The 24,082-nt window shown below is 33.3% G+C and overlaps 1 protein-coding gene across 1 annotated transcript in view; it reads left to right on the forward strand.

Moving 5' to 3' along the window:
* The window catches only part of chm (lysine acetyltransferase chameau), a 73,969-nt gene extending 50,279 nt beyond the window's left edge, over positions 1-23,690 (forward strand). The window contains exons 10-11 of the mRNA XM_088204733.1: positions 19,694-19,947; positions 22,105-23,690. Of these exons, the coding sequence (XP_088060859.1) occupies positions 19,694-19,947; positions 22,105-22,221 (371 nt within the window). The 3' untranslated portion in view covers positions 22,222-23,690. The remainder of the gene's footprint in view (positions 1-19,693; positions 19,948-22,104) is intronic.
* Positions 23,691-24,082: the final 392 nt, after the last annotated feature.

Consider the following 24,082-nt stretch of genomic DNA (forward strand, 5'->3'; position numbering starts at 1 on the left):
TTATGTCGTCTGCTTTTATATCCTAATATTTCAATGAGTATCTCTCTTTATAAATAAGAGAGAATAGAGAAAATATACACATCTTGGTTTTGGATTTATTTATTTTTTTATAAAAATATATTAAAGTTTTTCAATTATTCACGTCAGAGGCATGTCTTAAACTTACTCGGGGTCAAATGAAACAATATGCATTATAATTATGGAAATATTATGGTAGAATACTTATTGTGATTGACGACAAAACATACTGGAGGACTGTTCAAAAAAATAAATGAGACGTTTGTTACTCTGAAATATTATTATATATTCATTCATTAAAAATACACCTCTTCTGAGTCAACACAGAAAATTTCGAAACATATTTTGTAGAATTTTTCCGGAAGTGCCTTTAAAATCTCGGTCCAACCCTTTTTAACATCATCAATGGTGTCAACTTTTTCCATTCAACGCTAATTAAATGTTTGGCAATAGCCAGAAGTCACAGGGATTACGGAGGGTGGCTGAGCATTACAATGCATTTATTGTCCAAAAGTACGTTGTTGGATTATCATGCAACAACGACCAACTGCCCTGAATTCGGTATCTGTTCGAACCAGAAGAGCTAGCGCCAAAAAAATTTCGGTGGTGAATGTCAGAATCTAGACCTATAAAAACGTGTGTCACAACACCGAATATATTACTAATATAACAAGTCCTCGCGGATTTGGGACAGACTGTGTGTAATAACCCATTTAGACCTACTGTATCATATGATATATGGTACGGTACGTTATATATATTTTTTATGATGTGTACTCAAGTTTTATGGTAATGATTTAGCTTTGCGTCAAGTGTAATGCCTGCACTACGCTCTCTGGAAGTTGTCCGAACTGAAGTCGGCCGAGACTTACGAGTTCGAGTAAGCGACCGCACTGCCGCAAATTTCATATGCCGTCCGGACGGCGGCTTCTGTCACGTACAGCTGGCATATTTGCGCGCGATCGAAAAATGTGCCAAATAATCGCAATTTTTAAATTGTCATATTATTAAAATTACGCTACTGATAATTATAAAAGTTTGTGTGGGCACTCACCAATACAATATCAGTGAAAACTTTTCGGTCGTAATTATTCAATTTACGCAAAATCTTTGTCCGCTTTTGCAAAATGCCATAAGGCATAACAATGATACTTCAGAATACGAACACCACATCTGTGACTATCCTAGAATTTGTCGCCATCGATTCTAAATAAGAATTCGTTATGGTGTGACATTTATATAAACCGATCTAGGAAAATACATAGGGATATTCAAAACGATTTTTTAACAAAATCAAGTACCACTAATTATTTTTTAATTATTTAATTTTATATGAAAAAAAAATAATAACAAAAATATAATTAATCCCTTTTAGTGCCCTAAAATATTCAAAGATGTTGAAGTCCCCGATAAGCGTGTGGTATTATAACTTGACCACGTGACCACGATGCAGCGCTCGACATGCGTGTTGACCATAGGACGCCTACGCGCATACTGAAATTGAACTGAGTTACTCGTTTTATCTCAGTTTGCGAAAAACCATATCATTATCTCTCTCACTCTCGTCACTTAACACGCTAGAGAGCGAAAGGGAAAGTATCTCACAAGCAGCTCCGACTTCGGTCCTTTTGCCGACAATGTTCGGAAGTGCTCGAAGCTGGCCAAGTCGACTGAATTACCTCCACTTTACCTCCCGTTCTTGGTAACTCAGACAACTTGCGCGAGATTTTAGAGCGGGCAGAATCGAAATCGACCGAAGTAACCCATTATATTCTCCGTCCTTGGCCAACCTTGGCCAACTTCCAGAGAGTGTAGTGCAGGCATAAGGTATAAAGAAAACTATACAAAAATCAGTGCCCTGAAATTTGTCGGAGAGTGAATACAGAAATAACTAAAAAAGTGCTTCATTGCTCTTATTCTATGATCTCTTCAGAAAGGTAAAAAAATATTTGTTTCGTAATTATCTATTTTATTTTGGAATTTATTTATAAATAATACTTCTGGTCATGATGCTAGTTCAATATTACCCGTGTTTAAATATTGGTGTACGTTTTTTCACTTTGAAATACGGTGTTCCATATTTGGTACAATACAAAATTCGTTGAAAACTCGCCAGATTCTAGTAATAATTTGAGCTTTAGGCTTTATCAAGACAGATTTGTAACGATATTTTCAAATTTGTATAGTGATGATAATCTGCATTTCGACAAATCCGACAAATTTTCAAAAGTTAGCCCACTTACATTCATTATATCGACCAAATCTTTGTCGATGAAGCCATGGTACAATCCTGAATGTCAAATATTCTGAATTAGGTATTGGTGCCAATGCTGTTCTAACTTATAATGACAAACTTTTTGAACTTAAAATGAGAGAAAATTACCATTTGTTCATAGAAAATAATTCAAAGGTGTGTTTAGTACGCGAAATTATGCGCTCATCGAATGTTGTGTCTTCAATAAAAGATTTGTCTTGTTGAAAATAAAGCTCTTCCACATTAATTCTATTCAATTGGGGAACGAAGTCAGTGACCATGGACATGTAATGTTCTGGTCGGCGTCATTTTTGAAGAAATACGGACCAATGATTCCACCAGCCCATAAAGTACACCAGACAGTGACTTTTTGTGGATGTCACGGCGTCTCAATAATGGCCTGTGGATTTTCTTCACTCCAATTGAGCCTCATCGACGAATAAAATTTTGTGGTGAAAAAAGCAAAAATAAATTAATAATATATTTTTATTATATCTGGAACTCACAAAAAAATTTAATACGAAAAATGTGAATCCATATTTTTCAAAACAAGTATCCGTTTAAAAAGCACGGCCGTATCCTTGTGATTTAATAAAATACTTTAATTGTGGTCAAAATAAAAACATGTTCGTACAATTTGATATACCCTTCCTTACTTAAACAAATCCGCTAAATATGTAATGAAACAGAAGCGATAAATACTTTAACTTAGATCATTACTCCAGAATATTGCTTTAATACTGATGAACTTGTCCGTTTATAGATTTATATAAAATTATCTTGCATGACCATGCTACTCTCTATATTATGTATTTTATATGTACTCAATCAATCAGCTTTTATGGTTTCATATTCAAAGTCGAAAGGATATGTTTCGGTATATGATCGATGCGATCATACTCTTAAGTCGCCATGCTGTTAAATGTTAGATATTTTTCTTTATTTTCTGTATCTCAACGTCCTTCGAGGTCGTCGTCGTCGGAGAGATTTCGACAAAGGGCAATAATTTCTCGCCCGTGATAGATGATAAACCCCTCAGCCGGTGCGCCGCCCTTGGCGCGCGAGGGTAAGGGTTATCGGAGGGTAGGGCAGGTCGTCTGGGTCTGGACACCTCGGGTCGTTCGGTGTCTTCGAACTCTCTCTGAACCGATTGCATAACGTCGGCTGGCTGCCGGTGGGTGTATGTGTGCGAATTGCCAAAGTGTCGAGGGCCTCGTTAAAATCCGTCGCACCGAACCAAAGTTTTCGATTTGTTAGGTATGTCGCCGAAATGAATCGAGACGGTAATTGGATAGGGGTGGCGGCGACGTTGTGTAACAAACGCCAAGGGTTCATTTTAATTATGAGCCGGACTCATTTGTGTTTCTTGTTATTTTGGTTCGATTTAAAGAAAGCGCTGGCCTGCGTGCAGTGGCACGTGTACATGCACGGGTGTGTTAAAATTGAATGGCCGTGAACGATCAGTTACGTATTTATTTTATAGGGTTTCGTCGCAACTTCCAGCGTTGATCAAGATTAATTACTTACCAAGAACTTGATAACATAATTTATGGACAAACCTTTACTCTTGTTACATAGGAAGCTAAACAAGTTTCATATTCAAGACGCCGCGAGATTTGTAGCAACCTAACCTACTTATTTGTCAAAAATATAGTCTGAAATCGTTTAGTCTCACTAGCGCATTTTCGTTTACAATACGTGCACGGTATGTATGTTGAAATTTGATTTTAAAGCTAAATATATGAGAATTAGAACTACTATTGTAGCTAATATACGCAATTGTAAATTCTGGAGTTATAAAATATATAATATTCATATATTTCAGCAAAATCTAAAAATTTTGCATACCTTTTTTTTCTATCGTCCAAGGAGCCAATAACGATTGAATTTTTTTCTGCTCTTACTCTTTCATGAGTACAGATTTATACCTGTATGGTTTCATTACTTGCTAGCTCTACTCCTAGTTCCGCTTTTGAGCTATGCAATTGTGTTTATTTAAAAGAGAAATGAATATCTCTTTTTATACAAATGTTGTCGTACGGCCTCGAAGCAGGATTAAATACATATTAATTAGATTTTAGAAATGCTTCAAATATAATCATTTATATAATAAAATACGAGTGTAGACATCGAATATAATATTTCAACGGATGTTCGTAGTTTTTTAACATCTGACGTCAAATCCGCAAAGACCGCACGATTTACTATAAATATCCAAACTTGACCTCTCACCGCCGTTGATCAAACTGGTTCAAAGCAGACGATTCTCAGACTTCTGAGCATCTCTTACTGTTTGTTTTATTGCATATATTTACAGGCTTTTCCGATTTACGTTATATAAATAAATGTGAGGCAATTTTGCGAGTAGACTTCGAATTATAAAATTGAGTCTTGAATCCATAATCCATTTCTCGGCGCATGTTTGACACCACCGACGATGCGCCCATTGCCTCCAATTGTACGAAACCCTCTGGAGTGGCAGGGATGTCATTTCAGATTTTTTAAAGGGGAGGAGGGAATCAACCAGTCAGTGGTATTTTTTTTAATATTTCGTTTTTATTAAATGACATGTTTTTTCTGGCTAAATACAAGGGGGGGCCTTGTCAAAAGAATTAAAATCGTGCCGTCGCAGTGGAAACTCTCGGTTATCTTACGTTCATATTAAGACTTTTTATAAAAATATTACGACTTATAATAAGTGAGAAACGATAGCCGAATTTTATCCAATAGGAGAGCACATAAACAATTATCCCTTCTCAGAAGTCAAAAATCCACGACAAAAGCAATAAAATCGCGACGGCGCCGATGCGATTTTATTGCTTTTGACGATAATTGATAATTGTTTTTGCGCTCTCATATTGACCAAAATTCGGTTTGAAGTTTCTTTGACCAATAGTTTCATATCAGAATTCAATAGTAACATCGGTAAGGATAGCTATAATATTTTTTAAACAGTGTAATATTGAAGTGCAAACAAACTATATTTTCACTTGAGATTTGAGTTGGCTTAGTTTGTATTTTGGACTTGACATAATAAAAGTTCTAAAACAATAATTAGTTTTAGAACTTTCATTAGGTTAGGTTTGGGTTTGAACACCGAATGAACGTTTCGCAACTGTCAAATTGAGTTTCATGCACATTTTAGAGCAGCATATAATTTCACTTGCGCCTATCAGTTAAATTATATTTTCGCTAGTAGATATATGTATTATACACACATATTTTATTAACAAAAACAATAAATATGCAAAAATATATAATTTTACCTTAGTCAGATAATTTACCTGATTTAAATCCAATAAAAAATTATTGAAAAGTTATGAAATCCATCGTATACAGGTGCTCAAATAGTAAATTAAATATTAAAAAAAAAACATTAAAAAAGTGTGGCTAAACGACTTAAAAATAAAAAATATATACCTAGAAAAGTAAAAAAAGAGAAAGGAGGTGTTACTAGATAATATTTTTTTTATACATAAAAGTGTGTAGAAACTACAAAAATATGAAAAATAATATTTTGTCACACTCTGTATATTTTCCGGTGAAAATGTATTCCGATATGATTTCACTGAAACAACATATTTAAAAATATATTTTTTTTAATTTTCTTTGAGGGTTAACCCAAGAATTTCTGCTTTAGAATCAGGGATGTTTTTTTTCAGATAATCCCATATATTTCATTAAATAATATGCATTTTGAAAAATGCATATCATTTAATGAAAAAAATAATAGGTGGCAAATATCCCCCCTTCCCCCTCCCAAATGACGGTATCTTAACTTATATAGTTAGTATTTTTATGCTAATTAATGTGGTACTTCAGCAATTAAATATAATTTTAAGCTTTTTATATACACAATGGGTGAAAGGTTTATTTATATTAAATGTCTTCCTTTTAATGAAACATGATCATGTCTCCAGGTAGCCCTTTATAGACAAAACCATTGTGGTCGCTTCCTGATTACGAAAAAAATCCGAAAATGACCTATCGTTGAATAAAACAATGCGTATGTTAATATTTTATGCTTTGTAGTTAGAAACGATTACGTTAATTAATGGTTTTCAAACGTCTGTCGCAGTCATTATTTAAGATGATTTTTCTTAACCCTTTGAACGCGTTAATCAAAAATAATATTTTATTGTTTTTTTTTTTAAAAATGCAAATTTTACCTTGATACTGTGTTTAAATGTTCTGATTTTTTAATTTTTATTCATTTAAAATGATATTTTATGTTTATTCACAAAAAAAAGTTTTTTCTTGAAAAGCATTTTTTTTGCTGATTTTTGCGTAAAGAGATAAAAAAAATCAATTGTGCGACTTAGTTCGCTTTCCGCGTTCAAAGAGTTAAGAAAAATAAAAAAATTAAGGGTTTGTTTGTAAAGTACATTTGCTTAACTTGTGCATTATAAATATATACATATGAGCAACTTGAATAAATAATAATATTTAAGTCACTGTGGTTATGAGCTCGTAGACAATTTTAGCTGATATAATTAAATCATGTAGGAATCTTCTGCGAGGGCGTTTCTCTCGGCTGGTTTTCGGCGCGGTCCTTTTGCCATCGGGGGTCCCCTGTTTTTCTTTCGGCGGCGAAAGTTTCGCCCGCCCGCTAATGTCGGCAAAGTGAGCCGCCAGTCGATGACCCCGCGTGACCTCCTCACACCTCCTCTCGGGCGCTGGGAGAGAGGGACCTCCTTGTCGCCTACCTCTGCGCTGGAGCCCTCGGCGCGGCGCCCCCATCCCCATCGACTCAGACCTCGAATTGGTTTGGGAAAATACGCGCTCTCGGGTCCGAACCTCGACCTTGCCCGCCGCTCGATAACTCGTTCGCTCTGCGGCATATTTGGATTGTCCACTTATTTTTTAAGAGAAGAATAGATCCAATGCAATTCGAACATCAACTAAATTCGTCCAGTGAGTGAGTTGAAGACGTCACATCTGTACACTTGTAGTGTCTTTTTAATTTTGTTGGAGATCGAGTGCGGTCCGCGTGTGCCATGTGTTCTTTTTTACACTGGAAACCCCTTTACGGCAAAATTTGCCGCGTCTCCCCCAGCGAGCTGGTCTCGTCTGTCTGTCTAGGCCAGGGTTCGCCAACCGTGCTGCGATGCGGTCGCCTGCGGCTCACAGGAGCTTACTACCTTTTCACCAGAGAATTGATAGCAAAGTTGAGTGCATACCTTGTACTTTTCAGTATATTATATATAGCTATGTACAACCGAATGAGAATTAAATTGTGTTTATTAGTTCGAGTGAATCTAAAGTGTATGTTGAAAACCAAATGCTGTAATAAAAGCAATTACAATTTTGCTTTTTAGTATGGTTAATAACATCCTACGCAATAGTGGTATAATTACCCATATTTTAGTATATTTTCAGATCATACCCAAATAGTCGCGGATCCCGCACACTTTTTCAATGATCCAAAGAGTGCATTAAGTTCGCCGACAGCCAAATATAATAGCGTAACTTTGTAGAAAGCCTTCATACATTTTTGAAATCCGCAGATTCCCATGCAGAGCGGTTTCTTCTTACCTGATCTGTCCACGCGTATTGGAAATCTGTTTTTTACTGGCAGCTCCTATGTCCATAAGTCTGGACATTTATTCTCAAGCGATATCATATCTTAAAATTAAATAAATAAAATGTAGTTATAATTTAACATTTACCGTTACATTATCATTAGAATCCATTGCTATTTGTCTCTCATTTTGCCAAAAAATATTGTTTTCTAAAAATTTGAATATTGATCTAGATTAGAATTGATTAGGAGTTTTATCTTGTGGGGTGCTGCTAATGTTGCTTTATTATTGATAGGGTGCTATAGAGAGCTTCTTGTATATTTATAAAAAGCTGTCCCTTGTACATTTTGTTACCAACATATTTACCAAAAATCTGGGTGAATACCTACAAATTACCATTAAAGCAATCATCAAAGTATATTAAAATATGAAAGATTCTAACACTTGCTTTTCATGCAATTCGCTACTTTTAAGTAGCGTATAACGCAATGTATAAAGTAGAATAAAATAATATATTAATTTATATTTCAATCTATAAAATTACCAATTTTACTTCTTACTTGTGACAATCCAATACACTCTCTCGCATTCTTGTTAACTGTTTCGCTAAAAACGTCAATTCTAAATATGTAGGTCAGTCTATATATATACGTGTTTTTATAATTCAATTACATTTTTAATTAATTGCGTCCGTAATGAATGTAGTAGAAAGGCGACCAGTAATTTATTGTCATTTTACCGCAGACGTTTTCTAGCATTTTTTTAAAATTATTATTTACCGCTTTTCATGTGTGTTATATAGCAGGATAACAACCGAAACCTGTGAGTAGGTATTGTAACAACACTTTTGAGAGTGTGAGATGATTATTTTATATATAATACTACATGTTTTTTTTTATTATTATTATAATAATCCTAACCAAGTGCTAGCCTAGGATTACGCTAATCCATAATATGAACGCGTTATAAAATCCGTGGGCGCAAAATCCTTCGCGCGGCACTTACCTTCTTACCTGAGTTGGCTATATAACCCTCCGCGTGTGAGGGCGCCCTCTAGCTTTGTCCCTTGTCTGCCCCCATATGCGTGTCCCTCTTCTTTAATCACTCGTCGCTCGCAGCAGCTAACGTATATAAATATATGAGCGGCATAATATAATCCTTGTTTCACTTTTAGTAGTCTGCCACCGCGCTCGCCAACTATCGACTTACGAGCCAATTTGATTCGAGACGAAATAAGTCTTTAATTACAAATTACTTGAATAAATAATTATTTAAAATATAACTCATGATTAGTACAAACACAATTTGAGACATAATAATTGAGCTAAATCTTGGGCTTCGGGGGATTAGATCGGACAATCGAAAGGAAGCGGCTACTTCTCTGTCTTCCAATGGTAGATTTGGCGTAGCTCCGCTTGGTGCGCGTTCGGCTTCATTTATTTCAAGTCGGAAACGAACTTATAGTTCTGAAGAAAAGCAATGTTCTGGCCAATGTTCAGTGAAATTATTCGCTGACCTATTAGTGCTTCTGTTCGGTAAGGTCCCATTTTGACGTGAGTGCTTTTAAAACTGTTGTAATATCGTTTATATTAAACAGACAAGAAATGTTCAAATGACACAAATAAATCATTTAGTTTTATGTGTTAATTTATATACATTTGTTAATTTTAAATATACACTTGGGAGTGAGTTCATTTTACGTATTTTTCCATAATTATTTTTGTTGCTATTTATTTATTATTATTTTATATTACATTTATAGTAAATTATAGAAAAAAACAGTAATTCTCAATGATTTATTTTACTACTTTTTGTAACAGTATGTTTTAATAATTTATTTTAATACATATTATTAAATTGCGTTAATTTATTTTCCATATTATTTTTATGTATTATTCGGCTTTAGTGAATTTTCATTTTATTTTATGTAAATATATAACTATCTAGGGTACCTCAAAACAGTGAAAGATCGGCCGCCGTACATGTACGGCGATTCCATTTTAAAGATTATCAATTAACTAACTTCATCGCAACGATAACGGGTGGTCCAAACACTATAAACAATAACTTAGGGATTATATCTTAAATTATCAAATATAAACATAATGTGGACTATTATTATTTATGTAATTAAATACATGTGTATGTATTTTTATTATAATATATGTTATGGCTTCTGTTTCCATTATTGTTTAAATTAGGATCATATTTTTCATGTCAAAATTTATATTTAAAGGTCAGAATTTATATTAAATGGCAAGAATTATTTTGAATATTTTTTTACGTCTGTATTTATAAAGAACAGCCAGTATTTATATTATATGCTTTGTATTTTAACCGCAAAGTCGGATTTATGTTGACAGGTGGTTAGCATAATAATACGTGCTCATTATCAAGGTTATTTTTAGGGCCAACTCGTTTGGTTGGGCTCGCAACATTGTCAGATATGAACGCGACCGCCGCCGTCGCCGTTCTGTCGTTATTCTAGCTTTGTTCGTCGCTCTGAATACCTTCGCGTCCTATATATAATCAAATAGCTTCGTTGAGAGTTATTCATGGGGTGTTCACTGTTCTGACCAATGCTCGCTCGCACCTTAACCCTTTAGACGCGGAAATCGACAAAAATCGCCCAATTTATTTTTTCATCTCTACGCAAAAATCAGTAAAAAAAATTTTTTCTGTGTATAAACATAAAATATCATTTTAAATAAATAAAAATTAAAAAATCAGTACATTTAAACACAATATCAAGGTAATATTTGCATTTAAAAAAAAATATATATTTATTTTTGATTAACGCGTCCAAAGGGCTAACAACAGTTATGATGCGAGCGAAATATTTTATAAGATATTTCTAAAATAAATAGTTTCTTGCCCATGTTATAAATTTCCTATATTTTTATTCTAACCATTTATTCTGACCCTGAATAATATAATTTTGCCCATTTATTATTTTATTTCCGACCGTTACTTTTCGTCATATATACAATTATATAGACTCGTTGAGATTTATTCATGGGGTGCTCACTGTTCTGACAAAAGCTCGCTCGTTGACTCGTTCGCACCTCACATGTCCAATAATTAAGGTGCAAGCGAGATATTTTATAAGTTATTTCTACAATAAATAGTTCATTACCCATATTTATTTATAAATGTTATAATATTTGTTTAACCATATGATCGTTCTATATTTTTATTCTGAACGCAGGCTATTTTCGTTCCAACTATTTGATATTTATTCTGACCATGAATAATATACTTTTTTTTAGTTCTGCTCATTTTATGTTTTAATTCTATTTATTCTATTCTGAATAATATAATTAATAATATATATTGTATTGACCCAAACTTGCTTTATATTCTGATCATTTAATTTGTTGCCTTTAAATTATATATGTATAAGTATATAATAAATTTCGCAAGAATAATATAACAATGGTTAAATAATAACAAGGATGGGGATTACAGCCTAAAATAAATATTTTCTGTTAAGGTGGAATATGTAGACGTTATCGTTTCAAATTAATAAAACATAACCAAATATTTTAGCTATATTCAATAAACACAAATAACTATATTCAAAGTATGGGTTTTTTTCCTCAACGTGCATATATATATATAGTTCCACGTTTGTAGATTTTTCTCGTAACAAGAAAAATGTGTATAATCAACGTTTTGATTCAACCAACAGAAAATTCCACGTATGCCAGTTAAGTGCTATAGTAAGCAATATTATTGAAATCAGTAGACAGAAAATTGCATAATTGAGGGATGGTCGAGTGAATTAATTGGCTGAATTAGTTTTCCGGCCAGACTCGCAGCGGGTATATAATTAGGGAAATATTTCATTCGAGGAAACTAACTGTGTTTCAATTAGGTTTTTGTGGATGGCAACAGGACGTAGAAAATTTGACGTATTTACATCACGTCTATTACTATGGACGTATAATATTTTTTTTAAAATCTTCACACCGCACTATTAATAATATATGAATCGCGATCGTCTAAAAGCAAACTTGTGACCTTAATAAGGTCGTCAGCTTTTTATTTCTGCTCTTTCCATTGTTCGAAATAACACCCGCGATGAACGTTCGGGTTGACGCTCTTTAAAATTTGCGTATTATACTCCTCTTAAATCCTATCGATATTCGCAAAATCCGTATCCGGCGAGACGGTTTTGATGTGTGCAGTATGATTGTATATATGGGATGGGATGTCTGTCTATGGAGTCGCTTTCCCCTGCCCGCGGGCGGTTCTCCTTTTGCTTGCGAAAGACCCCCCCTTTTGGCAACAAGACGTCGCGGATTTTAGATGGAACTTTTTTCTGTCCGGTCGCTGTCTTTGAAGCAGCCTTAAGTTCGCGTGTCTTGTCTTGGTCTCGTTGCACTGTCGGCACGTTTCTATATTTATTTTTGTGTGATCAAATAATGTGATTTATATGTAATCCTTCTCATTCACTTCAACAAATATTCTTGTGAAACATAGGTGTATTGATTTCCCGTTGCTCCTTGTGTACACCAAATGTGTGAAAATGATTCCATGATTTAACAAAATATGTCGAATTAAAACTATGACAATACAGCGATAAACAGAACCATGACAATTCAGTACAAATTAAAAAATATATTTATGATTAATTTTATATTGGCAACTAATTATTTAATAAGTAAATGCTCAGTTAAAAAAATAAAGGTACTTTCCTGTAATCGGGGGTCAAATTTATTTTAAAGTATTATTTATTTTTTTATTTATATGCAATTATAAATAACATTTTTATTTATGCGTATTATATATACTAAGCGTAGTCCGTAACGTCTCAGACTAATAACTCTAAGGTTGCGGGTTCGAGCCCCGGCAGCGGCACTCGAATTTTTAAATATTGTGGAAAAGATTTTAAAAACAAACAAACCCATCTTTCATCGAACGTTAATTGCCTTTCAATATTTGTTATTTTTGTCATAAATCTGTTTAGGAAGATATATCCTTCGAATAGTAAATATTGTTCTACTTATATTTTAATTGCGTTAGTGATTTCTATGATTTCTTAAATAAGTTAGAGAGAATTTAATATTTGTGGTCATTGAAACTAAACCATTTCCCTATATATTTTATAGCCGTATCAAATACATTATTTGCTTTCCATTTTAAACCGCTTTGAAGCATCTGAGTTATCAACATTTTGGATAATTTCATGAACATTTGCCTTGTAATACTAATATAAATTGACCAGATTTGGAAAATATCAAAGATCTTAGATTTTTTTATGAACTATGTATCCTCCGTTCTTAAAATATTATATAAAAAAACAATTAAACTCAAAACTAAAGCGAACATAATCGTCACGTAAAAGTTTTACGCTTTCCGTTCACTTCCTATTCTGCAAATAAAAAAACGAGCTAACAGCAGGCGCAATTCATGAAACGAGAACAAAAGCAGGAAGGTGTCTCGTATCTCTCCATAGTCGACTGGTAGTTAGCGTAGCGTAGTAATACGGCGGGGGCGCACGGCCGTAGTAGGCCGTAGGCCTGCGTACTACGGACGTATTACTACTCGAGGCTGCAGGTGAGGCGGGTGGGCTGCAGCGACACCCTCCCGGCTACCTCCCCTTCATTAATGAACGCCGCATTTCGGATATGCACCAACACCGGCACCGATGTGGCGTCGTGAATCACTCGTTTTTGCGAACGCGGCAGAATTTTCCCAAAGCTTGGTCGCTCTATACGTGCAAATGTCACTGGTATAATTATTGAGATAAATTATGACGACGAAAGTTTTGTTGCGGCTCGCTTATCATAACAATAAACATATTGCTAATTTTGTATGTACGAATTAACAATTGGTAATATGACTGAGAGACATATTCGAGAGCTTAGATAAATAAGAGAAAATGTGAATTGAGAGCCAATCGCATCATGGTTTAACTCCACCTACTCACAATTACCTTTTGTAAAAGTTGATTTCAAGGCCCCTTGTTAGGTGACCGTCCGATTATTACAAAGGATAATTCAAACAATGTTCATTAGCGGTTTCGAAGCTTATAAAAAATTGGGTTAAATTAGTTTTTATTGTAATTGGCCTACGAACGTCTGCGTGGCTATTGTGCAATTCTAAGTGTTCAACCGATTTTTAATGTATATTAATGAGCAATCATTTCTGAATGCCATTGTTAAAACCCTCACATATTCTTTGCTTTTCCTGTATCTGCTTGGAAGTTTGCCTCACAATTTTTTTGATTAAAGACATGGTTTCTCGATATTTTTCATTTTATTAATTAAATGTATCCAAACATACACATGTATATATTTATTTAGAATTACTAGTTTTTGCATGGATTTCTAAGTGGCATTTTTGAAACCCTCATAATATTTGCTTTTCCTGTATTTGCTTAAAATATGCCTCACAAACGTGTATGTATTTATTTAGAATTTTGGCATGAAGTTTTGAATTACCAGTTAAAATCAGAAGTAAACGTCAAATCAAGTGTAGGTCTTTGGTTGCTATCGAATGTTGAATGAAGTATTTATATAAATTAAAAAACGTCTTCTATAAAATACAACATGTTTAATTAAAGTATTATTTTAATCGTGTTTTAAGTATACAGGATATCTAATAAATATATTTGTTTTTGATGGTAAAAGTTTGGAGACGGTCAAATAGTTTTTTTATGAATACAGGCGGCCCTCGACTTTCGCACATAATTGGTTCCTAAAAATGTGTGCGAATGTTGAATGTTCGAATGTCGAGGGAAGTAAAAAAATTGAAATTGTGTATTTTAAAATATTTATTTATCAAATAAATATAAGATGTTTACGAGGCATTTAAGAGATACGTTTAAGTAGGGTTTGTGTGTGTTTCCTTTGAAAAGTTATCAAGAGTTAACTTTTCCACTATTCTTTTTCTTTTCTTCATATAGTATTTTATAACATGCTATGTTTTTATTGATCGCCCTACGCACTTGAAGTATGCGTTCTCCGTTGGGATCACAATCTTCCATAATATTTAAAAAATTGTCACGGTGCGTGAAGGCTTCATTAATATTTTTCATTGTTAAAGAGTTTTCCAAAATAAACCAATATCATCTGCATTAAATATTTGGCTAGAGGAATATTCTCCATCTTCGATAATTTTGGATAATTAGGAAATAAATTCTTTTGCAGCATCTTTACCGCATCAGCCGATTCTCCGGTAAATTTAATATTATGAAAAGAATACCTCATTTTAAAATTATAAAACCAACCGTTACTTGCTTGAAAAACCGTGTTAAAATCTTTTTTTAATCTATCCTTCCAATCTTTGTGCAAACTAAGAGCTTTTGCTTGAATAATTGAAATACTCAGAGGGACACTTTTTGATGTTGGTCATCGATCCACGATTACAAAGTTTTTCCATTTCATCCATGTTTTTTTTTGCTGTATTTTTTGGAAACATATCTTTAAAGATTGTAGAAATATATCTTTATTTTCCACAATTTTGAACGTATTCCTTAATTATATTTTTATTTTGCAAAACTGAACATATCGTTTGTATCATACGAACGTCCGATTAAAGCAAAAAATTCACCGCTATCAGAACGTCTAATAATTTCCATCTTTGTCTTGAATCGTGTGAAGTTTATTAGTCCTTGATTTATTTTTGTTCGTATCAACACAAGTTTTTCCGTTTCTCACTTATGTTTATATTTTTTTTTTTTTTTTAAATTTAAATTAAAAAAAAAAATTTAATGTGCGAAATAGCGAATTGTGCGAAAGTCGAGGGCCGCCTGTACTTTGTTAAATATATTTTACCACTGTGCAAAATGCTCGAAAATTGAGGTTAAATGACTTGAAAATTTTCCCATATTTTTGAACGATTTAGCTGCTCTAATTAGAAATTATGAATTCAAACAGCAATAGTCTCCTTATTTATGATGCGTATCGTCGTCGTTCAACGACGAGTAATATTATTAATAAATATTATTTATTAATAATTGCACTCCACCATTATTATGATTTTTGACACGATATATGCATATTCGCCTACTTTGCATCGCCTCTTTTCTAAGGGCGTGTGTGTATGTTCATGCATGTTTCATCGATTTTTTTCTTCTCTCTCGCTAAACCAAACACTAGTCGCCGCCGAAAGGGGCGATCGGAAACGGCGTCGACCAATTAAATATGAAATAGTTCTACGCGGAACCGGTCCGCGCCTATCGACACGGATCGGCACAACAACAGTCGGTTCGCGTGCCGACATAGCTCTTTTTTCGAACCTCATTAGACCGGGCGGGGGCTCGCGTGCCCGACCGTCTCGCGTCACTGCTGAAAACGTGGATTTTCGAAGACGATAATCGAAAACGCCGCGAAAGACAGGGATATATGGACCCAACCCCTATTCCTCATCCCGAACAGTTTTGACTTTCCTCCTTCCTCTTCGGCGAGACGGAGAGGAAGGAGGACTATAACGCTTTTAACAGCGTCGTCAAAGTGTCTGGAGCAGCTATTTCGGGATGACTAATTCAAGAATTGAACGAACGTGTCTAGGTTTGACAGTCCAATTACGGCACAAATTGTGCTGGACTCGTTAATGAACTTAATCTTTGTCCAGATTGTCTTATTCTATTATCATGGTCATGGATTAAGGAAATACGTTATTTGTATAGAAAAATACCTCTGGTTTATATCTTTTTTTAATTTGTCTTTTACGTTACATTATATGTATGGACATTACCGCTTCCGTTTAGTACGGAAGCCAGCAGTATAAAAGCACCGTGCGGGAGTTTCTCGCCCTTGGACCGAATATGTTCCAAATTAGTCATAATTTAGATAGAGAACTCTAATTATGCTAATATTAATATAACACTACTCTGTTTAGAAATCACAGTCAGTAGGCATTTTTAAAACAAATTCATTACATTTGTTCAATTATATCGAATAAACCCGTCATATTACTTTATCGATACTCGTACGAATTTTTTTTTTTTAAATTTGCGTATTTATTTGAGATTAGCTATATTTTAACCGATCAATGCATTTTTTCTAAATGTATTTTTATTACTGTTTCATACTTTGAAATGCAATAAACATGATTTGCCTGAAATATTTATCAAAAGTTGTTTAGAAAACCGATATTATTTTCTTCTCTATATTTTTAGGTAAATATTCAACAACAACAAAAATATTTCTTTTTAGAACATTACTCTAAAAACACACTTTTTTATAATATAATAATAATAAAATTGAACAATAGAAAGAATGATTCATAATACCTAATCCCATCTTTAAAAATCGAAAATCGCGCACATGTGTGTGCGTGTATGTATTTGTATGTATGTATGTATATTTGGTTAACCTGTCAGGTCAAGATGCTCCTAATTGTAATAAATAGTATCTCGCTTTTTTGTTGAAAATTAAATTTGTACCAGTAATTTTAAATGTTTTACATTTGGATATTTGTATACCGCTGCATAGGAAAGGGCGGGTCTGTGCAAAAAGTTTTTAAGTCATTTTTAAAGAAGTACTGCGACAAGTGGTTAATAAAACTAGGAATTACAGTAGTTCTTCAGAAGATTGGTTAGAATGTGTAATTGAAAATATGTACGTACTCTTCTCGACATAATCTATAAGTCGGCTGAAAGTTCTGGTTGAATTCTTGAGATTCCGGTGACTGCTTAATTAGATCTTGTTTATTCCAAGTCGGAAGCGAAGTGGTAGTAGTGTCAAGTTTTGACTGAAATGTATTCCTGGCGAATTGTACCCTTATATAATTGAAATTTTCGCTCTTCCAGTCCTCAATCTGCTGAAACAGACGATTTATTAATATTTTTTAATTTATCATACAAGAAATATACTAAAATAAAATTGTCTAATAACTATATTCATACGATTCAACAAAAATCGTATCTGTCAGCGCATTCCATCGTATAATGCACCGACCTTTCGGCTCTGTCAATACAAAGCTACATTAAACGTTCAGTTTGCAGGTGGTTCCGCTTTTATTCCAGTGCTTTCAAACTGCCTAATAATTATCCGCTATTTTAATGGACATGTTTAATACCAGCCAGAAAAAACTTCTTTCTTAGAAAGACAATTGATTTTATAGACCTTTAGCAAGTATGCATTTTTTTTATTTTCTATTACCATTCTTACTTGTATAAATAAAGACTAACAATCAAATAGTTTATAATCACTTATAACTCACTTTATTAACATTATTTAATTCAGCTTTTTATCAATCAAATAGATTAAAATCACTGATAATTTTCATCATATTAACATATACATTAAGTCAGTTATTTTATTTTTAACAATCATATCGCTTGACTTTTGAAGTAAATTGTAATATAGGCGTATAACCCAAATATTGCACTTTTCATTTTAAAAAATGCGTTTTACTGACTGTGATTTCTGAATCGTATTTGATATAATTTATGCAACGTATTATTAACGTTTTTAAAATAAAAATACCCTGAAATATATTAAATTAATTTAAAATAAAAGTATAACAAGAACAAAAACTACATAGTTTTGTCTTTGACTGATATAAAATCGACTAAGATAACTTTTGATTCCAATCGAAAAATCAATATTATTTACCAAAATTCCCAAGTATATTTTTTTATTTTCTTAGAAAATAATTGTTAACTTATATCGTAATTTATATGATGTATGTATTTTTTCATATAAAAACGTATAGATAAATTAGGATTATTTAAGGAATAAATTTAATTAATTTCCAGATCATTTAATATATATATATATATATATATATATATATATATATATATATATATATATATATATATATATATATATACATATATATACATATATATATATATATATATATATATATATATATATATATATATATATATATATATATATATATATATATATATACATATATATATATATATATATATATATATATATATATATATATATATATATATACATACATACATACATACATACATACATACATACATACATACATACATACATACATACCTACATACATACATACATACATACATACATACATACATACATACATATATATATATATATAAACACCATTTAATGGTTATAAAACGCACGTTAAAACTAATTAAAAATTAGCCCTAATGAGATAAAAAATATAACTTATTAATAATATATTCGTATTAATTAATACCGAAGGTTATGTGTTTAAATTATTTCATACTAATATTAGCTATACAGCTTTATAACGAAAAATGAGAACTAAATTTAGAATATTAACTTTTAACATCAATAAAATATAATATATTAGTCACTGTCGACAATTACCACTATATATTTGTAGTAAAGATTAGTCAGTCGATCTGATAACTAGACTTGAATTTATCTCACCTACATTAAATCTTTAGTTGATTTTGAGAATCTGCAGTATTAAATTATTTGTCGTCATTAAACGCTTATGAGTGATAAGGATCTGGATGCTTCTACAAATCGATGCTCATTCTTAGGTTAAATTATTATTTAGAAGAGTCCACCTGAGGACATGTCACGGCGGATTTACGTGACCGACATCAAGTACTCATAGTCACGTGCTTCTAAACTGATTATGCACCGGTAGGAAGACAACTTCCTACTCCGCCTAGGAAGGATCGTCCGATGCGGTCATCCGTCGATCAACTACCGTGACATTTCACTTCATGCAATTTTTTAAGCGATCATTTCAGTGTCATCGTATATCTGTCCGTCTACGACCTCATCTAGACGCCGCCTGCTTCATGAAATTTTAATGGCACGCGCTGCTTCACGGCCCCGTGGTCAACTGTTTTTCCACCAGTATATAAACACCGATTAACGTGACCGCCCATCTGGCAAAATTGCTAATTGCGAATCGTTGCTCCTATTGCATAATTTTATTCACGTCGCGTTTTCTTCTCCGACAGGTTACCTGCTGACGAGGGTCGAGGGGAAGATCGGCTCGCCGGAGAAGCCCCTTTCTGACCTCGGTCTCATCTCATACCGATCCTACTGGAAGGACGTGCTGCTGCAGTACCTGTGCGACCACCCCGGATCGACGCTGTCCATCAGAGACTTATCGCAGCAGCTCGCTATCAACTCGTACGACATAGTGAGCACGCTGCAAGCGCTCGGCATGATGAAGTACTGGAAGGGCAAGCACATCATACTCAAACGACAGGTGAGTTTCGAACATATAGTAATAAGATGCGTGCACCGCTGCGCGCCTAAGACGCCAGTGCTACTCATGCGCCAAATAAATAGATCTTGTCCCACTGAATATGGAGCTCAAATATTAGGCGATAAATGAACGCGACAGAAGTATATTTATCTATTTTTGCTTATTTAATTATTGAGTTTTATGAATGGAACTAAATAAAAAATTAAAATACATTCGTTCCTCGATTTATGCCATCACCAAAAAATCGCTTTAAAAAAGACATGCAACTCAAATGAATACAGTTTTAATGAGCAATATATATAAAATAATTGTTCCATAAAACGACTTGTTTGTGCATTACAATAATATAAAATGAGCATTTAATAAATATATACGTATATGTTCAATAAAAAATAATTTTATTTATAGTGTGATCTAAAACGAATAATATGTGCATTAGCGTTGAAGTAGCCAACGACCATACCATGCACGTATATGGTGTTGTTGACCATAATTACCTGTCCATTCAAAATAAAGGGTTCTATAGCCAATAAAAAAAATTAGCGACAGGTTAGACGCGAACGAGCGTTGGTCAGAACAGTGAACACCCCATGAATTGGCAACAATATATACCTATTAAATATGTAAATTATTCAACTCTGAAATTTATTACAATAATATATTAGATAAAATATTTCTTAATGTAATATTCTTTATTGAAATATAAAATGAACGTTTCGTAACTGTCAAATAGAGTTTCATAAACGTTTTATAGCTGCATATAATTTTGAATGTTAGAAATTCAGTAGTGAAAATGTATTTGGAAAATATAACACTTATATTTCGCATGTACGTAAGTGTATATATTACTACGTATGAAAAATTGAAATCATACAGTTTTACTAGCACCTGCCAGATAAATGATATTTGTACTGGTAAAAATATATATCTACCGGTGAAATTGTATTCCGATATTATATCACTGAAATTACATATTTTAAAAAATATTTTCGGGGTAAATTAAATGTTTTTTTTAGTTTGACTGTTTCTGGTTTAGAATCAGGAAGGTCATTTCAGATTTTTATAGGGGTTGGGCAATTGTTTAGTCAGTGGTATTTTTTTTAAATATGATTTGATTATGATCCATAGTATTTCATTAAATAACATGCATTTTATGGTCAAATTCATGGGGGGGGGGAGGTGCAAATAACATCCTTAGTGAAAATATAGTATCACTAACATGTGTTAATGAAACTATATTTAAATAGAAAAGTGTTTATTTTCAATAAAAAATATTTTTATATTTTTCCGAACCAGTCAATTGAAAATATAATTCTACCGATGTGCTTTTAAATGAAAATTATAAAACTAACTATAGACCGATATTAAAAAAATATAGTTGTAGGCGATACCTCAATTGTTAATGCAAAACTGTTGAAACCCAAACCTAATGAAAGTTATAAAGCTAACTACAGTTTTTAAACTTTCATTAGGTCAAGTTGGGTTTATGTTAGGTTTGGGTTTGAACAGCAAATGAACGTATCTGTAATAATACAATTTCACTGTTGCAATTTGATACGTTTTTATTAGCCTAGTTAGTGAAATTATATTTCTACTAGTGAAAATATAATTTAATTTAAAAGTTGACTTTGAAATCGCAGTAAATTATCCATTAAGTCACGTGTCTGGTGGTAGGAGAAGCGTTACCCTGCACTGCTAGTAATTCATTTTTAAAACAACCAGATATTAATATTACTGTATTATGTCTGAATGGTTCAGTGCTTCTAAACCTTATGTTTTTAATGTTACAAAATAATTTAGTGTCCTTTATTGATTTAAATTATTTTTTTGAATCATATTTATGTGGTTTCTTTTAATTAGAGTTTTCTTGCGGCATACTCACAGCCCAATTTTTTTATTGCTATATTGTTAGTGAATTACATGTGTTTTAATAAATCGATGTCGGGCATCGTGTTTCGTACATTTTTAAATATTAATATTAAGTTGCGGAATATTTGAAGAAAACTTACTTGCAACTTTGTTCCATCAACGTGGAACTTTTGTTTTTTCTTGTAAGCTGCTCCTTTTATTCAACCAACGTATAAACGCACCTTTAGTGCTTTATGTCATTGTTGAATTGCCATCCACTAATAAGTGAATTGTCTTTTTCTTTCGCAGGACGTTTTGGACGAGTACATTGAGAGGACGAAACGGAGAGGACAGATAAAAACGATAGACCGGACGTGCCTCAAGTGGACGCCGTTCGTGCCACCGTCATCCCAGGGGGGCGGCTGATGCACCCGAGATGCGGCGCTCCGCCCCCGGGGATTCCCCCGGCCGCGGTCGCTGCACGTGCCCACCGCTCGAGCGAACCAGCGCGCGCTGGCGATCGTCCTGTTCGTCCTCTTGCGCGTCGTCATCGTCGGAAGGTGTCCTCCGTTTGTGCTCCTTTGTTCCCGGACGAATCTCACGTGTGCTCTTCCAAGACTAAGTTGCGCGTGACGCAGTGGATAAACGAACACACAAACACAAAAAAAAAACACGTTAAACACAGCACCCCGAAACTCTTAGTCAATTATATGTAAAACGAGTCTCCTCCGTATGTTGGTATCCAATTTTACGATTTTTTTTGTTTTTGTTTTCGTTGTTCATCATCTCGCGTGGAACTGTCGATCGTTCATGTATGCGGTCGCATTCGCTGTCATCACTGATTTGGACTCGTTTACTAAATATCGTGGAAAGGGCGCAGCTTAATTATGATCTCAAAAAACAGTATTTTTAATAAGAAATTTGAACTGCGCCGCTTAATTTGTAAATGTATTTTTGCACCAAAAATGCAATAACCTACCCCTATTTCACACCCTTCTATCGCAACCCGGATAAATTAAGAACTGCGCCTAATAATAATTGAATAAGTATATAATTTGCCCCACAACTGTTGTTTGAGTTAAAAATTATTGCATTGTGAAAAAGCTTTTCAAAATTGACGAACATAACCAAAAAGCTCGTGGTTGAACCGCATTCTTTATGCTCGACTTCCGTTCATTTAAAAAAATATTTTTATACAAAACCTCGAAAGGAATGGGGCAAAGTTATGGTCCGAATTTGAATCGTCACTTCTAATATATATTTTTTCTTTTATAATATTTAAAGTTAATGGTAACTTTACTGTTTTATGATATAGATTTTCACATACGCTCGCGGCCTTTTATTTTTTATTTTTGTTGCCCGGTGTATCTCGATATTATTTTTTAAACATCTATATGTGTACGTACATATACACTTAATTAATAAAAAGCGTGGCTTAATTAAAAAGTTTATATGGGTCGATTTTCACGAAAATGCTCCGGATCAATCCGCCCGCATTACCATGACGTTAATTTAGCTCCCAAATCGGAGGATTATTTGACTGATTTTTTAGCTCATGTATTTAAATATCAGTTGGGACTACTACTTATATTTTAATAATTTACCATGGAAGTATTACTGTGTATGAAAATCGACCCAAACTTTCCGTTGTCTAGCTGAATTCTAGTTTGAATCAAATTGACCGATTTTCACGAATATACCATGGCTCAATCCCGCGTTATCATGACAATTGAATTTTTTAGTTCTTAGCTTTTAGTAGTTTACCTATGAATTACCATAAAAGCTGAACTATAATAATTTTTTATCACATATGATCTTTAATTAATTAATTATACCGCATTTTCTTAATCAATATTCTGCGAAATTTGAAACCCTGTAATTTACAGATATAAAAATGGATAAAATGCTTTGATATACAGTAGACCCCCAGCTATTTGTGAGCGAGCATTCGTGCATACGTATTGTAAAATAATGTAGGAGTATTTTCTACTCCCGAACTACACGCTCCCAATTTACCGTGTTATTAGGGAGGTCTACTGTATGTAATTGATGACGCATTTAACTTTAATAAAAAAAACTTTGGTTTAGCGGCTTTTTTATAAGCTGGTACTATTTAAATCAAAACGAAAAAATCAAAATTACATAATACACATGACATTTATCTCTCAAAGAACATATGTATGTACTTTTATTTATTTAATTTCATAGTTGCAAAACTGCTTTCGCTTTGTGGTTCTGAAGATTCCACAGTTTCTCAATTTCTGATAGCTCTCTATTGGTATTGGTA

The sequence above is a fragment of the Plectrocnemia conspersa genome, unplaced genomic scaffold (genome assembly GCF_051122295.1).
Source record: "Plectrocnemia conspersa isolate PC_06_02 unplaced genomic scaffold, ASM5112229v1 ptg000014l, whole genome shotgun sequence".
In the NCBI taxonomy this organism is placed as follows: domain Eukaryota; kingdom Metazoa; phylum Arthropoda; class Insecta; order Trichoptera; family Polycentropodidae; genus Plectrocnemia; species Plectrocnemia conspersa.